Below are 15,970 nucleotides of genomic sequence, written 5' to 3'. Positions count from 1 at the left end.
AACAAAAACTTCCATAAAAATATCATCGTTTTTAAAAGTAGGGGGTTCATGGCTTGGCTTTTGAAAAACAGGGTCCACTGTACTTAGCTAACTGAGAACCACTGATCTAGAATGAAAATGATAATTTCCAGGCTGAATGAGAATTTATTTTAGCTTGTACAGATATCCTCTGCAGTCTTATACTGAAGCACTGCTTTACAGAGGATTTTCCTGTAATTCTGCCATTTGACCGGTGTGATTTCTCTTACCCATCTTTGCAACGGTTCTCTGATTCAGGCTTCTGATTATGGCATCTCTTGAACGGAGAAAAGAGGTGGAGAATCATTGCTCCCAGTAAAGCCATTGCTGATCTGGAAGTTGGCCCCAGTCCAAGATCACATGGACAACATGCATTTAAAACACTATTTTAATAGTCATGGAGAATCCTGAGGACTATAGGTTTGTTTTTTTAAGGGTGCTGACATCACAGAGCAACAGTTGCCAGCACCCTTAACAATCTTAACAAAGATTATCCATGACTGTTGAAGTAGTATAATAGTGTTTTAAATGTATGGCGTAGATGTAACCCAAATCAATCCCACATGACTTTTCGCAGAACTGTTGAGGCTTTTGGTGACTGATTCTCATAGCTGCTGCTGCTGTGCAGGATTTGGCACTAGCACCAGCTTGGGTTGGTTCCTATGGGTCTAAAGCGGTGATTCTGTGATACCCACTTCTATTCACCTTTCTGATGAACATGAGTTTATCAGATATGTGGAAGGAGGATATATGATTCGACCATGTTCTGCCCTTCTCTGTCCCCTCATGTGAAGCAGCCTCACTGAAGCAGCCTCAATGAAGCAGCCTTTAAACCATAGCTGTAAAACAGCTTTGTGACCCAGCTGCGGTTTTGAGCTAGGCATTTGCTAACTTTTCAAGATTAATATTGTCCTTTCAGTTACCCTTTTATTTTGTTTCCCACCCGAGAGACAAATTTAATAGGTCAATTCTACCTGCTCATTATCATTTGCAGGTATTCTCCACTTGGCCTCGGGAGTTGTTGACTTGCTTCAGTACTATTTCCCAGAATCCTTTGATCGTCTTCCTAGGGATTCAGGCCTCTTTGATGGGCCCAAACCCACCGTCTTGGAATCTTGCAGTGTTAGCGATCTGGCAATTCTTCTGAGAGGCAACAAAAGAAAAACACAGCCAATAGAGTTTGGAGCGCATCAGGTAGGCTTTTCTCAGCATATAATGTTCTGTACCAGAACAGAACGTTGCTGTTTTCGCTATTGTAAATGACAGTGTGCTGTCTTGAGTTCTTTGAACAGCTTTTCAGAATGTTAATAAAACTAAGCATGTCTGTAGTAATTGAGAAGACCACTTGTTTTTCTTGTTTATTTGTTTGAGAGCATCAGAATACATTGCACTTGTAAATTATGGGCACCAGGTCTGAATCTTCAAGAAAAGTCCACAGCCCTAATTTCAGATGGAGGTGTGGAAACTGTTCCTGGATAACTACGATAACCTAGGCACCTAAATGAGGCCATTCTTCTCAGTGATAGGATCTGTCTAGGCTTATCAATCACCAGAATCTGAAGACCTAGATTCAACTTCAGGCAACTTTCTACTTATTGTATTATTTTCATGGGTTGCTGTGGTTTTGGTGATCTAATGTCTCCCATTCTGATTGTAGGTGATTCTTGTAGCAAATGAAATAGCAAAGGAAAAGATCCCCGAGGAACTTAGTTTAGCTCTTGTGCTAACAATTTACGAAGCAAAAGGCTTGGAATTTGATGATGTGCTCCTTTACAACTTTTTCACAGATTCAGAGGTATGTAAAAATAGAGATGGAGAGAGAGAGAGAGACTGGATATCATTCATTTCTCTTTAGGGGAGAGCTGAACAACTCAAATAGGCTAGGTTGAGTTGTCATCCTTTGTTCCTGCTAATAACGATAAGTTCTTTTATCTGCTGGTTTGATTTCCATCACATGTTCTTGTTTGTACTAAATGTTGTTTTTTGCAATATCAGCACATCTTAATTTACAGAATATATTCAGGACCAGTGAAGACATTGACCCCAAGTAAATTGTTTTGGGAACACTTGACAAACGAGTTCCACTTAGCTTATAGCTGGAGTCATTTTCATATCTGGTATTAGATAAGGGATTTTTGCCCGTGATAGAGGGGTTCTTTGTTTCCTTGCACTGTGTGCTTTTGCTCACTGATTTGAAGATTGTTTTGCTTTCTGAGGTTGACTTCAAACACGAGTAAAATTGAAAACTTGGTTACAGCTTTCTGGGTGCAGTAGTGCTATTATAGCTATGGTTTTTTGTCTCCCCCCCGCTTAGGCTTACAAAGAATGGAAAATAATTTCTTCTTTCAAACCTCCCTCTCCTTTACCTGAAGAAACCAAAATGGTCATTGAAACGCCCTTGGAGAAAGTTGCTGATGTTCAAGGAAAACTTCCTGTTCTGAATCCAGAAATGTACAAGGTGATTCCAAAATAAAATCAGAAGCAATCATCATGTCCCTATTTTTGAACCTATTTTTAAATAAGTAATTGTTTCCGTTGAATAAATAAAGAATACATAGGAATCTCTAAATAGTTGACATCCCAATCTTTGAGGACTAACCGAAAATATTGCGTTGTAATGCATTTTTAATCTTTCATCCATTATCATAAATTGGATACTAATTGTGCTTATAAAATTACATTCCAAGCTTCACTTAAGTATCTTAGCGTCCAAGAGAACTACAACATTACAATATATTGCCCTTCTTTCCTGGGCAGGCAAGTTAATATGTGAACTTGAAGCCCATAATGAGGTTTTGGACATGCACACCAAATTACCTGCTGATTTCTCAGACTTGTGGGAAAATAATTGTATTATAAACAAGCAGTGAATTCCAAACAGGTGAGTTTAAACCAAAGGCCACACTTGGCTTGGCAGTCTAATGGCATGTTAGGTTGCACTAGTAAATTTATTTTAATTTCTGTGTCTTCAAACATGATGTCCTAGAGTTTGATGTCTCTTGATGAAACATTAGTCCAAATGTATTTAGCTGCAGCACTGCTCTTTATGATAGTCTTTTGCACATATCAACATTGTATTCCTAGATGCTTAATGGAGAGCTAAAGCAGTTATATACTGCTATTACAAGGGCCAGAGTCAATCTGTGGATATTTGATGAAAACAGTGACCGGCGTGCACCTGCATTTCGATATTTCATCAAGCGAGAACTCGTTCAGGTTGTCAAAACAGAGGAAGATAAAGGTAAGTGCAAAATTCTGCAAACTAGACTGTCTCATAATCAACATTTGATTTTAGCACAGAAGGTGCAAATAATTAAGGAAGGAGAAATTTATGCTTAAATGTTTTTTATCGCCCACATTTTAGGAAATTCCCAATGACTTCAGTAATGTTAGGGCTAGTTTAATGAGCTTAAAAACAGCCTTCCTGTTTTTAACTGCAGTATCCATCCGCCCCAACCAGTATGGCCAAAGGTCAGGGATGATGGAAGATGTAATTCTACAACATTTGGCAGACACCAGGTTGGGGAAGTCTGACTTAAAAAGATCTGTGTCTAATATATCTCTGGTTTCTTCTTATCTCTGTCTCTTCAAGAGTGCCTTGGAACCAACTCACAGTTGACTGCAACATACTAGGAAAGCATTGGCTAAGGCTGTCACATATCCAAGAACATTTATATCTGTGGTCAACAGTTAGCTTTGTCAGAGGGCCATTTTGGGAAGGGGATGTGAGTTGGGGAACCAACCTCCCATTTTCTCCACCCCAAAGCAGGCTTACAGTCGAGAGAACTGCTCAGATGACTGAATTAAAAGTGAGCTGAGTTGATGTCACAAGAATTTTAACAGTGCAACAATTCCTTCCATCCTTGTTTTCCCTCCTAGATTTTGATGACAGCATGTTTGTTAAAACCTCAACTCCAGAAGAATGGATTGCGCAAGGAGAATATTATGCAAAGCATCAGTGTTGGAAGGTAAATTCACAGACTTGCTTAAAAGGGAGGGCATTTTAGGAAAAATACAGTAACTCTGGCAATGAATCATAGAAGTGAAATTGCAAACAAACAAACAAACAAACAAACAAACAAACAAACAACCAACAATACAGATTAGAATTATGCTATGCTGTGTACCTGTAGAGCTTTGTGGGGGACAGGCTTCTGCTAGGGTGGGGCAGAACCTCATTTAATTGAGTATTTTTTTAATGCTTTTCAGTAATTTTGCAGATGAGGCATGGCAAAATGCCATGGATGTGGCCCCTCTTAATTCACAACCGGGAACACACCTGCAAATCCTGTTGAGTCACTCTGTTTAAGTCTGTATGCCCTGTTGATGTTTGCTGTACTTAAAATAGTGTTTTTTTTCTTTTTTGCAGTGCAACACAAAGGCTTGTTTTTGTTGCTTTCATTGGTAAAGTGTCACTCAGTGAAAACTATATAGCAAGTAGACCGATAATTGTGGAACTAATTTCACATTTTGTCTTTGTTGTCATGTACCAGTGTGTCATAACTGAATTGGCACAATTTTGAGAAATGCTTAAGAATTAAGTCTAGATCCAGTGCTGCTTTTGTTTTTTAACCCAGTAGTTTAATTAACCAAATGCTATAGAGCATGCTTAACTTGTTTTGGGTTACCTTTGGTACACTTGAAATATCGGGTGTGCTTTTCTGTATATATTTGTTAATATAGAAAAGTAGTGTGTTTTGTAACTGTTTTCTTTTTGGTTTGCAATTTGGATTTTATATTAAGAATTTTATTTTTAACCAATGTTCTTGAGAGGTTTGCATGTACATTTAGGAATGGATCCAGATATGCTTTTCCAGATGCAGAAGGCAGCTTAGGCTTATGGAAGGGCAAGGGTTACAGAGTTGTGTGCAAAGAAATGAAACTAAATTCAAAGATGCTGTTCTTCTTTGCTGTAGAAGCCTGCCCTGCTACATAAAGCACCGAGTGAACTCCAAATCAAGCTGTTGTGCCAACGTTTGTGGAACAGGGCTTGTTGCTATTTTCCTTCCATTTACACTTCTTTGGATCCAACTCTGTCGTAGTTTGTTGCTCAATTTCTTTGCACACACACTAATTGCATGTTGCAATTTACAGCTTAAGCCTTAAGCCAAGGTTGGGCAAATGTTTGGGTTGAGAGTGAAGCAGATGGCCTCAGAATATGGTGGACTATCTTTCCTTAGAGGTTTTTAAGTAGAGACTGGATGGCCACCTCTCATGGATGCTGTAGCAGCAAGCAGCAGTGGCTCTTGAATCGTGGGATGAGCCAAATGACCTTTCAAATCCTTTCTCAACTCTGATTCTGCATCTTTCTGCAGTTTATGATTAACGTGAAGTTCACTGCTGCAAGATGTGAAGAGCGATACCTGCTTAGTGTTGGAATTCTGTTCCCCCGTTGTGCAGATATGTGGGATTGTTTCATCACATGTCTGTGTTTACATTCCATCACTGATGGAGTCATGGGAGCGGATGTTGTTTTTACACTGTTCCGCTCTGTTGTACTGTTGTATTCCTTCTCTCCGAGGAAGAAGAGAGAGAGAGGAGCCTTGGTTTCCTTTGTCCTGATTTGTATATAATAAAAGTAGCTTAGTACTCACACCTCAAGCCTAGCTCTGCTGTTATTGACTCTGCTAAGTCAATGTGTGCTCATCGCCTCATGAGTCACGGAAGCACGTCGGGGAAGTAGGTTGATGGATCTCCCGAGCAGCACGAAGAAGGGAGAGATGGGCTGGCATGTATATGTCATTTGCCAGGGGGTCTGTCCTGCCTCCCGGCGACCCCCCAACACAGATGGTTTTCAACAGATAATTCATGGAGGGAAGGTCTATCTGCGGCTATTTGCTATGATGACTAGATGGAAGCTCCATGTTGAGTTTTGTTTTGGGGGTGGGGGTGGGCAGCAACAGTGAAGAAGGACAACAATCCGCTTGTGGGCTTCCTACAAGCATCTGTCCGGGCACTTTGTGAAGCCTTCTAGGAGCGCTGCTTTTTGGGGAAGCATCGATATCTCAAATAGCCGCAGGTCAAGATACTGTTACAGGCACAGGAGCAAGAGATCATTAAAAACAAACAAAATACCCAACAATTAGCAAGCCTGCCTGGTCTGTTGTCTGCCATTCAAATAAGTGGGTAGCACTGCTCCTCTGTGAAACAACCAGCGCTCTGGATAAATGTTGTTTTCCTGTTTCAGGTGGCTGCTAAATGCTATCAAAAAGGAGGAGCAACCGAGAAGGAAAAACTAGCCTTGGCACATGACGCTGTGCTTAAAGTACAGTCAAAGAAAATGAACCCCAGGTAAGTGTCTTCTAAATGTAAAAAACATAAATCTGTTTGAATGTTTTTGGTTAAAAGTCGGTTGATGCATCACCATAAACGCTGGTTTACAGCAAACCCTGCCCTCCCCCAACTTAAGCACATAGAAGCAGCAAATCATAATCCAGGCATAGGCAAACTTGGCCCTCCAGATGTTTTGGGACTACAACTCCCATCATCCCTAGCTAACAGGACCAGTGGTCAGGGATGATGGGAATTGTAGTCCCAAAACATCTGGAGGGCTGAGTTTACCTATGCCTGCCATAATCCTTGGTTTAATGTTAATTTGAACCAGAGATTGGTTGTTTCATTTTGGTCCAAGCAAACCATTATTTGCAGCTCAGGGATCAGTCTTGCTTTGTTCTTTGAACTTGCTAGTAGAGAGTCACAAGAACAATCTGCGTATTCGTGGTAAATCATTATTTGTGGCTTTCTGTGACTTGTGAATTGGCATGGCGGTGATAGGGAATCTGTGGCAGTTTTATGCTTCCTATCTTAGATGCTATAAAAAGTAAATATCTTGCCTTCCTCTAGGGTGTACACCCAGCTCTTTAGGATGCTACTACAACCTCTGCTTCCTACAATTATCATTCCACATACTTTCTCCGTCAGACTTTCTCCTGACTGGCCTTTCCATATCTAGAGCTTCCTTTTAAAGCCAATGGAACAAATTTGGCATAACTACTTTACTCCTTTTTGCTTCCAGTTGTGATGGATGTAACATAGACCATGGCTTGATTCAAAAAGAAGACTTGAGGTCCCTTTTAGAGCAGTGAAGTCACTGTTTATTATATTTCTTTCCTGCATGAAGAGCGCGTGTTGGAATCTGTTTCTGTCTCAGCTTGTTAATGTTTTAAAATAGCTAATGGAATGAAATACCTTGAATCAATTGGCTGCCTATTTTTCAAAATGTGATTGCTTTGTTTTATTTCTCTCTCTCTATATATATATAAACAGAGAGAAGCAAATGGAATATATGGAACTGGCTAAAACTTATCTAGAATGTGATGAACCAAATTTGGCTCTCAAATGTCTAATCCATGCCAAAGAGTACCAGCTTTGTGCACAACTTTATGAAAAATTAGGAAAGGTAAATGTGGTTTCCCCACTTCTTTATCTTTCATTTTCCAGTTTTTTTGGGGGGGCTCTTTAGTATTTCACTATGGGAGAGTAAGAAATCCAAGTTGATTTATCTCTGCTCATCAAAGCATTGCATTGAGAGCTATTTTAACAGTTAATGGAAGTGACATTTGACTCAGGAGAGCTGTTTGGGTCAGTATATTTTATCCCACAGCTACTCTGCATGCAAAAGGTTTCTTATTTCATATTTTCTGTTGTTCATATTCCTTCACTTTTGCATAGTCGGTAGGCAGATATGAAAGCTAGCTTGGTGCACACCTGGTTGCTCCTACAGAATATGTGTGTTGTGTGGATATTTGTGTATGAAGCCTTAATTTTACCTAAGTGGGTGAGACTTAATAGAGGTCAGCCATGGAGAAGCAGATGGTTGGGCGGGGGGAGAGAGAGTGTCTGGAAAGTCTAGGAACTAGTAAATATTTTAAGCTGACCCTTGTGTTGTTGTGTGGTGAGGACAGACAAATCAATTTCCTTTCTATTGTGAGAGGTGTTAAAAGGGAGAAATTTGTCACACACGCATGCACCTGATTTGATTTTCTTTACATTTGTCGTGGTAGACTTGGTGACTTGCTGCTGAATGTGTATTTATTCACTTGAAATATGTGGTGCTTGAGTGAACTCCAGGTGATAACTAAACTCCTATCTGATGTTTGATGATAGCCTATTGGGCATAAGCAGGTTGTTTCATCTTGCAGTCAATCTAGCCCTATTTGCTAGAATTAGAGAGGTGTTGCCAGCTATTGCGTGCTTGATGTAAGCATCCATGTGGTGTCATCATCGTACAGGTGAAAGAAGCGGCATATTACTATAAAAGAGGACAATACTACAAAGATGCATACAGATGTTTTGAGCAGATGCAAGAGTTTGATCTAGCACTTAAAATGTGTTGCCACGAGGAGCTGTATGAAGAAGCAGCAAAATCTGTTGAAAGGTCTGTATTTCAAGAACCTGTTTCATTAAAAAAATAGCATTTCTTCTGCCTTGCCAGTTTTATGAAAAGATTGCTGATTTGTGTCCTTGGGTTGCAATGCATGCCGTTTAGAACCACATATCTAAATAGCCTATGAAAATGTGAATACTTTACTTGGAAAAGATAGTTTAAGCCATGGGTAGGCAAACTAAGGCCTGGGGGCCGGATCTGGCCCAAGCGCCTTCTCAATCTGGCCCATGGATGGTCCAGGAATCAGCATGTTTTTACATGAGCAGAATGTGTGCTTTTATTTAAAATACATCTCTGGGTTATTTGTGGGGCATAGGAATTCATTCATTCCCCCCCCCCCCAAATATAGTCTGGCCCCCCACAAGGTCTGAGGGACAGTGGACCGGCCCCCTGCTGAAAAAGTTTGCTGACCCCTGGTTTAAGCCATTTCTACAGTGCATATACAAAGATCTTATAGAAAAGTAAAAGTGCTGGTTTTTTTTTTTAAAAAGAAACAGTGCCCAGTACTTTTTTGTTTTTAAATCAGCTTTGAAAATCATTCAGTCACTCAACCAATGAGCTGATTGTACTAGCCAAATGCCATGACATATAACCAGACTATAAACCATAATATGAAATGTACACCAATAATAAAACCAAACACCAGTATTGTGAAGAAAGGGAAATCGGAAATATTGAGACCTGGCTCAACTTCACCTTAAGCTCTGAGTCTCCAGAACAACTTATAGCAGTGTTAGATAACATCTCACTGGATGTTAAGTTGTGCATCTACTTCCAATTCCCTGTTGAAGTTTACTTGTATATGTCTGTTTCAGATATCAAAAGATGATGAGAAAAGAAGGACTGCCAATTTCCAAACTTTCATACACAGCAAACCAGTTTTATTTGGAAGCCGCTGCCAAGTACCTGCGCACAAACAAGATGAGTGAAATGAAGGAGGTGCTGTCTCACCTTGACACCGAAGACCAGCTTGTGTTTTTGAAAACGCACAAATGCTTTGCTGAAGCTGCTGACCTGTTGAAGAGGGAAGGCAAAGATGAAGAAGCCGCAAAGCTGATGATGCAACATGGCTTTGTACTGGAAGCAGCCAAGCTCACTAACCAAAAAGAGTTCCGAGCATCGTGTCTGCTTGCTGCGGCCCGCCTTAGTGTGGCAGGCATTTGTAAGGTGGAGAACGTGAGAGACATTTTGAGCGAAGCCTTAGAACTGTTTCAGAGAACAGACCAAAAGTCTGGTAGCGCAGAGGCTACCTATTTGATAGGACTTTTAGAAAAAGACTTCTATATGTTGAAGAAGGCCTTTGGAATGTTTTTGCGTGTGAACCACAATGCTGGTGCTGTGGAAGCTCTGTTTGGAGCAACAAGCTGTGATGTCGAGAGTGAGGCCATCTTGGGATTAACATCCTATGGAATCGAAGCCCTCCTAAATCTGGTCAAAGCTTTCAAAAAAGCAGGCACCAACGCCGAGAAGGAAATGGTGAAGTCGTGTTTTGAATACTTTGGAATTGTCCTGATAGATGGGAAAAGTTGTCAGGTCTCCCAGAATGAAGCAGGCTGTATTCTAGAACATTTGTCTGAGAATTACAAACAGAGAGAAAAGAGAACAAGTGATAAGCTCAGTGTAAGCCTGGAAGAGGTGAAATTTGCACTGAATAAACATTTGTTGAATAGGCTTACTGCCATTATTCACCATTTACATGGTCTGAGCTTCCCAAATATTTGCACAAAGTTTATTGCCGGCTTGAAGTGTGAGGACGAAACCTGTGAGGACTTCCATAGCTCCCTGTCACGTCACGAGATAAAATCTATATTTCAGTGTAAAATGCACCTGGCTGCAATAAATGGGCTTCTGTTAGAAGCCAAGCAAGTGTTCCCAAAAGATTTGCTTCATGAACCCAATGCCATTGATGAGCTATTGACCGCTGATAAGTATGCACTGTGCAAATCTCTTATCAATGCAATATTTCCCAAGCATTTCCACCTGAGGATGGTGTCCGAAAATCCAGTGGTATGCAAACAGATCCTGAGCCTTTATCGCTTTAGCCATAAAAATTCTAATCCTTGCAGGGCGGTTCTGAGAGAATGCATCCGGTCTGAATTTAGAAACGAGACGGCTCAGAACAGGAGAGAATCGACGGATCTGTGGCTGAGAATGATGCAGGTCTTTGCCTTTACTTCCACTTACCCCGAAGAGTTTGAAAGACTCCTTTTCAAAGAAGAAGATGACTATAATAGAGAACTGAAGATGGCAGATGAAAGGGGAAGAGGGAGATCCAAAGGCATAGAGGGCAGATATGGAATGCTGCTACCTGATAAATATGCAGGGAATGCTGAAAGCACATACTTGTGTTTCATCAGACTCTTGCAGGACTCCATGGACCAGCTCTACATTCACAGAAACCTTGAGCAGTGCAGGTGGTTGTTTTATCGTTTCATGAATGTCTTGGTGAAGAAATGTGTTGACCCTTTAATTCCAAGCATAGGAAACACTGTGGCTTTGCTGGAATTTCAGTTCATCCTGTGTTGTGCTGTCCTCATGCGCCTCTGCAAAACCATGACTCTCTGCCTTCCCAAGAGTTATATTGCCCTCTTCCATTACTGGGACTATTTATTCGCAAGAGGGGACCGATGTAAAGACGCCTTCACCTTTTCTGTCATACAAGAGTATAAGCCACAGGACACAAAGCAAGCCATAGAGAAATTTAAGCTTCACCTGAGATACTTAGCCAATGTTCTGTGTGGGAATGAAAACTTCAATGTACTCTTTGATGCTTTTGGTGACCTTGGCTTCATCGTGTCTGGGGAAGCTGAGCGCACTGTGGTGCTTTGCTTAGTGATGTTGGTGAATGCTGATCAGGTGCTTGGTTGGAAATATAAAGATCGTTTAGCCAAAATCTTTCCCACCCTTCGAGAATTCCTTGCAGAACTGAAAAGGGACTATCCTTCCAAGGTGCCTGAAAGATTGATTAAGATTGTGGATCTGATGAGTGAGACTTCCAGTGTTAAAGAAGTAGTTGATGGCCTCAAGGAGCTGCTGCTTTGTCGAGATAAAGAGTATTTAGCGGACTGTTGTTGGAGGTGGGACCCTAAAGGAACAAGGGTTACGAAGTATGAGAACAACAAACCTGTCAGAGGTATCTACTTTGAGGTTGCCGACTTGGACAGATTTGCATATCTGAGCCAGGCAAGGAATTTTGAAGAGGCAGAAATAGATCTTGAAAAGGACATGTACATCGAAGAGAGAGAAGACCCATTAGCCAATATAGCATCGATAAGGCAACAGAAGCAACAGCAAAAAGCTTCTGCCAAGCGGAAGCTGTGGGGCCTTTTCCTGTTTGTCTGTTGTTGCGTTAGATGGAAAAGGATTTCCTCTTCAAAGCAAGAATCCCCGGATATGGCACTGGGAGTCTTCAAAAAAGCAGACGTTGACCCAACACAGTGTGACCTTTGTGGAGTCAAATTTCTCCAAAGGCCTGCAAACTTTGCTGCTCAGACAGAACCTTCTGAAAAAGAACCCTCAGAAGTGACAACAGCAACGGAGGCAGAGTGGGAAGAGAACATGGACAGAAATGAACTTTTTGCCGCTGGTGAAACGTTTGAAAATCACATCATGCTGGATGAACATGGAAATAATTTTGCCTCTTACCAGAGGTATTTTGAGTTTTTCAGAATTAATGTGGAGCCATTAATCCGAAAGGGGATGGATGTGATGGAAAGTATTGCCGATAACACATGCATCAAAGGCCACTTTGCATCCAGTGAGCAATCTAACCACATGCAAAGTAGAATCCAAGCGGCTATTAAGAAGATTTCTGATATGGTGGAGGACATCTATAGAAGAAAGGCATGGGCTGATGGTAAGGCATTTCAGTTGTTTCAACGTCTATCATCTCAGCAGTCAGGGAATGTTTTCCTTTGCAGGGAATGATACTGAAATGTCATTCATCAAAATTATTTAGTGAATATAAGCATTCTGGCAGGACCCACACTATGCAGATGTGATTTTTCAACAACAACAACAGTCCACTCCAGTAATGAAGTGTTAGATCTAATGCCTAGCACTTCATAAGGAACCAGCCATCATGCACATATACTGTTAAATAATGGCTTGCCTTTTCAGATGAAAGTAGTGGTTTCCTTGTCCCAAATTTCCATTGTTTCTACATTCCTATAGTAAGTGTTAAATGGGGTGTTACCCCTTCCCATTACACCCATGATCCTAATTGGTTACATCTTTTCGTTTTATGTTTTAGCTGAAGAAACCATGTCCAAGTTGGCTAGCAATTTGAATTCTAATGTAGACAAAGCTTCTAATTGGCTGAAGGAAACGGAGTCCCGCCTACTAAAGGAGGAAGGTACGTTTTAAATTTTAAGTACATGCAGCTCACTATATAATGTTACATCTGTTAAAACTGAAGCGTGTATTGTTTAGAAGTGAGCAGTACTGGGGCTTGTAAGAATAGTGATATACCATGCTGGCAGCCCATTCAGTTACTTAGCATGGAACTTGTAATTTGAGATAGTGGATTCAGTGTGTATGCAGCCTTATTGCTAGGTCAGGAGCTTTCCTTGACTAAATTCTTCCTTTCTTGCTCAACTGCTGAAGGGACAGCGAATTTTCTTTCTCCTCCTTTTGGCAATTAGAATTGACACACGGGCCATTCAGTAAGGCAGAGGTTTTCACCCTTTTTGAGTCTACAGCTCCCTTGAACAACTATATTCTTCCTGCGGCACCCCTGTGGGGCTCAGGAGCCCTGTTATGTCACCCCTTGCCTGCTGAGCTGGCAGTCCCTCACCCTTTTTTTGAACACCCTCCCTCAGGGAATGTTCCCTCAGCCTCCTCCCATCTCCTTGGGAGTCCTCTGGGCAGCTGCTGCTGCCGCCCCTGGTCTCTGAGCTGCCACCCTTGCCCCAAAGAGAGGTGCCTCCTCACACTGCCCCACAGGGGCCTGGGACTTGTCTGCCCATTCCCAACAGCAAGGGCTGGCTGGACTCCCTCGCCCACTTGCTTGCTTGCTTCTTGGATGCCTCAGCCCCTGGCAACAAGCACCCCCTGGCCAGCTCCAGAGGCACCATTCACCTACAGAGCTTGTAGCCAGCTATGCAAACTTTGTATTTAGCTATACAAACAGCTATACAAGCCTTTGGGAGGCAGAGACGCAAGAGGGCATCAGGAGGGAGGGAGGGAAAGAGGGACAGAGGCCAGTGTTGCCCATGGCACCCCTGACCATTATTCAAGGCACCCCAGGGTGCCACAGCACACTAGTTGAAAACCACTGCAGTAAGGCATTTAAACAGAAGCATCAACTTCAAGGTGTCCTATTGAAGTTGGATTATTTTCACACACAACCCTTCCGCCACCCTACCCCAAATTGTGTGTTTTCTGAATCAGGGTCAAGATGAACTTGCTGAGAAAGGAGATTAGGATCCTCACTTTTATTTTCGGACAGAGGTTCATGGACCTTTTATTAGCTGCACGACAAAAATTCAGCTGGCTCTTCTCAGTAAGGTGATACAGTAATTGGAAAGTATATCTTTCATGCATTGTCACAGAGCAGCTCATGGAATGAGGGCTAAGCGACCAGAGAAGAAACAAGATGAGATCCAGCAGCTTCATTAGTGAAGAAGGGGGGGACCGACCCCATAAAGTTCTAGCAGCATTTTTTCACAAGTTTAAACTTGCATGTACAAGGGGATATTTCATAAGTGACATCTAACGAGTGCAAGTTTTACCTCCTTTTGATGGCTTAAGGCTTACATATGTTGAAAAAGGTTTTAGATACAATAGAAATTTAAGCCATTCTGGCATACTTGCCAATGACAAAGTGAACAAGAAGACTGTGGGACTCCACAAAACTTTTCCCCTGCTAGGATGCAGCTGAGTAAGTATTCCTTGGCACATTGTTTTGTCTTTAAAATTGAACAATTCTTCCTCTTTCCTCTTTTAGAGTTTGACCATGACAAAGACTTGGACAGTGAAGTGAAATGCGAAGAGGACACTTTTGAAGAGCTTCACCCCAAGAAGCCCTCAAGAAAGATGATGAAGAGAAGAAGAAAATAATTAATTTTTTTTTTAAGCTGAGGTTTATTCCTCCCTTGATTTGAGTTGTATTTCGTTTACATTTTATAACTTGAGTATTGAAATGTGAAAACACCAATTAAATTGGAAGGTGAAACCTGTCAACAAAGGTTCCCCCCTCATGGTAACTTGGATAGAAGGTTAGCAGTCAGCTTTTAGTAATTTAGAGTTGGGGTTTTTTTAAGTACTTCAAAGAAGCTTTAAGTAGAATAGAGTCAATTCCACAACAGGAATCTGGTGCAACATATTTGGCAGGGAGTCCCATGTCCCTGCTGGTACATAGAGTGGTTGGGAGAGGACACAATTCAACTCAGAAGTGGTAGGGGGGGTAGATGCTTAGGTTTTTTGGCTCATCTCCTACTTTCCCCTGTAACACTCCCCTACCACCACCAGTGTCCTAGATGGATATTGGTTGCATTAAGGGGGAAACGTGTCTTCTTGTTTCCTGTTCCCCCCTTTAAAATTGCACCTTCCCTCTGCTGCTTTGCAGTTGCTTGGCAAAAGTCCAGCTTTTGAAAACTCCTGCCATTGTTAGATGTGTCATTCTACCTTTCAAAGCCAATGCATAAGCAATTGGGAGCGGAGGGAGAGAGAATAATCCTTCCCCTTCCCTTCTCATCTTCTTTATTTTCCATTTTTAAATATGTGCCTACAAGCTGGGCTAGGAACATCCTCAACAACAGGAGAGGTTTTTTGTTTTTAGTTTCATAGAATTTTAACTTTTGCAGAATGTTCAGAAATACCTTATGCAAGTGAGAAGCAGCCGAATTGGTGAATTTTCTCCTTTCCTCGTGTCTCCTGGAAACTGCAAGGAATAACGAGAGTGCTCATTTTTCTTGCAAACTTACTTTGACATCAGCTGTTCTCCTACAAGTGTCAAAAAAGATAATCTTTCTCTAGAGTTTCATTATGGTTTATATGCATTTTAAAGGGGTTTTTTATACTTTTGCAATTCAACAAAATAAAATACAGCATTGTACTATTTTAGAAAATAAAACAAAACAAATATTGGTGTTTATAACTGACTCGTGCCTTTTTTCTACAGAGGTTGTAAAATCAGTTTTAGAGAGGCGTGGGTGGCTTGAAGTCTGTCATGAGGATTTCTGACTCCCAACCTGGAAACAACAGCATTGCTTTTCGCCCCCTTCCCAGTTATTCTGCTGAAATGAAGAAAGTGTGCCAAGGGTGGGGGGCATAAAGAACAGGTGCTGGTGTAGAAATACTTAAGTTCGATTGAATTCTGATTTTTTAAAAAAACTGTATCCTGATCTCAGAACTATTTGATTCTAATGGTATGTTTGGCTTGGCTCAGGTTGGTGGATATCAGGGGTCCTAGTAAAAAAAGTAAGCTTGAAGTCTGCCCATATCTGACATCAATTACAAGGGGGAAAATATTCTCCCCAATTTAATTATTCCAAGAGATCAGTAGAGGTCAGTGCAAGCTTCCTTTGAGGGAATTTTGTCTGCTGTTAGTACTCTTCGCACTGA

General features: G+C 41.3%; 1 protein-coding gene across 1 annotated transcript in view; it reads left to right on the top strand.

Annotated features, from left to right (window-relative positions):
- Positions 1-15,503, top strand: part of TRANK1 (tetratricopeptide repeat and ankyrin repeat containing 1) — a 46,818-nt gene extending 31,315 nt beyond the window's left edge. Inside the window, exons 14-24 of the mRNA XM_080975692.1 lie at positions 1,013-1,212; positions 1,676-1,813; positions 2,333-2,476; positions 3,103-3,259; positions 3,898-3,986; positions 6,206-6,309; positions 7,285-7,417; positions 8,250-8,395; positions 9,220-12,260; positions 12,657-12,758; positions 14,352-15,503. Of these exons, the coding sequence (XP_080831818.1) occupies positions 1,013-1,212; positions 1,676-1,813; positions 2,333-2,476; positions 3,103-3,259; positions 3,898-3,986; positions 6,206-6,309; positions 7,285-7,417; positions 8,250-8,395; positions 9,220-12,260; positions 12,657-12,758; positions 14,352-14,464 (4,367 nt within the window). The 3' untranslated portion in view covers positions 14,465-15,503. The remainder of the gene's footprint in view (positions 1-1,012; positions 1,213-1,675; positions 1,814-2,332; positions 2,477-3,102; positions 3,260-3,897; positions 3,987-6,205; positions 6,310-7,284; positions 7,418-8,249; positions 8,396-9,219; positions 12,261-12,656; positions 12,759-14,351) is intronic.
- Positions 15,504-15,970: the final 467 nt, after the last annotated feature.

Source organism: Podarcis pityusensis, assembly GCF_964106645.2.
Source record: "Podarcis pityusensis genome assembly, chromosome: 12".
In the NCBI taxonomy this organism is placed as follows: domain Eukaryota; kingdom Metazoa; phylum Chordata; class Lepidosauria; order Squamata; family Lacertidae; genus Podarcis; species Podarcis pityusensis.
This window is presented reverse-complemented; position numbering and strand designations above follow the sequence as displayed.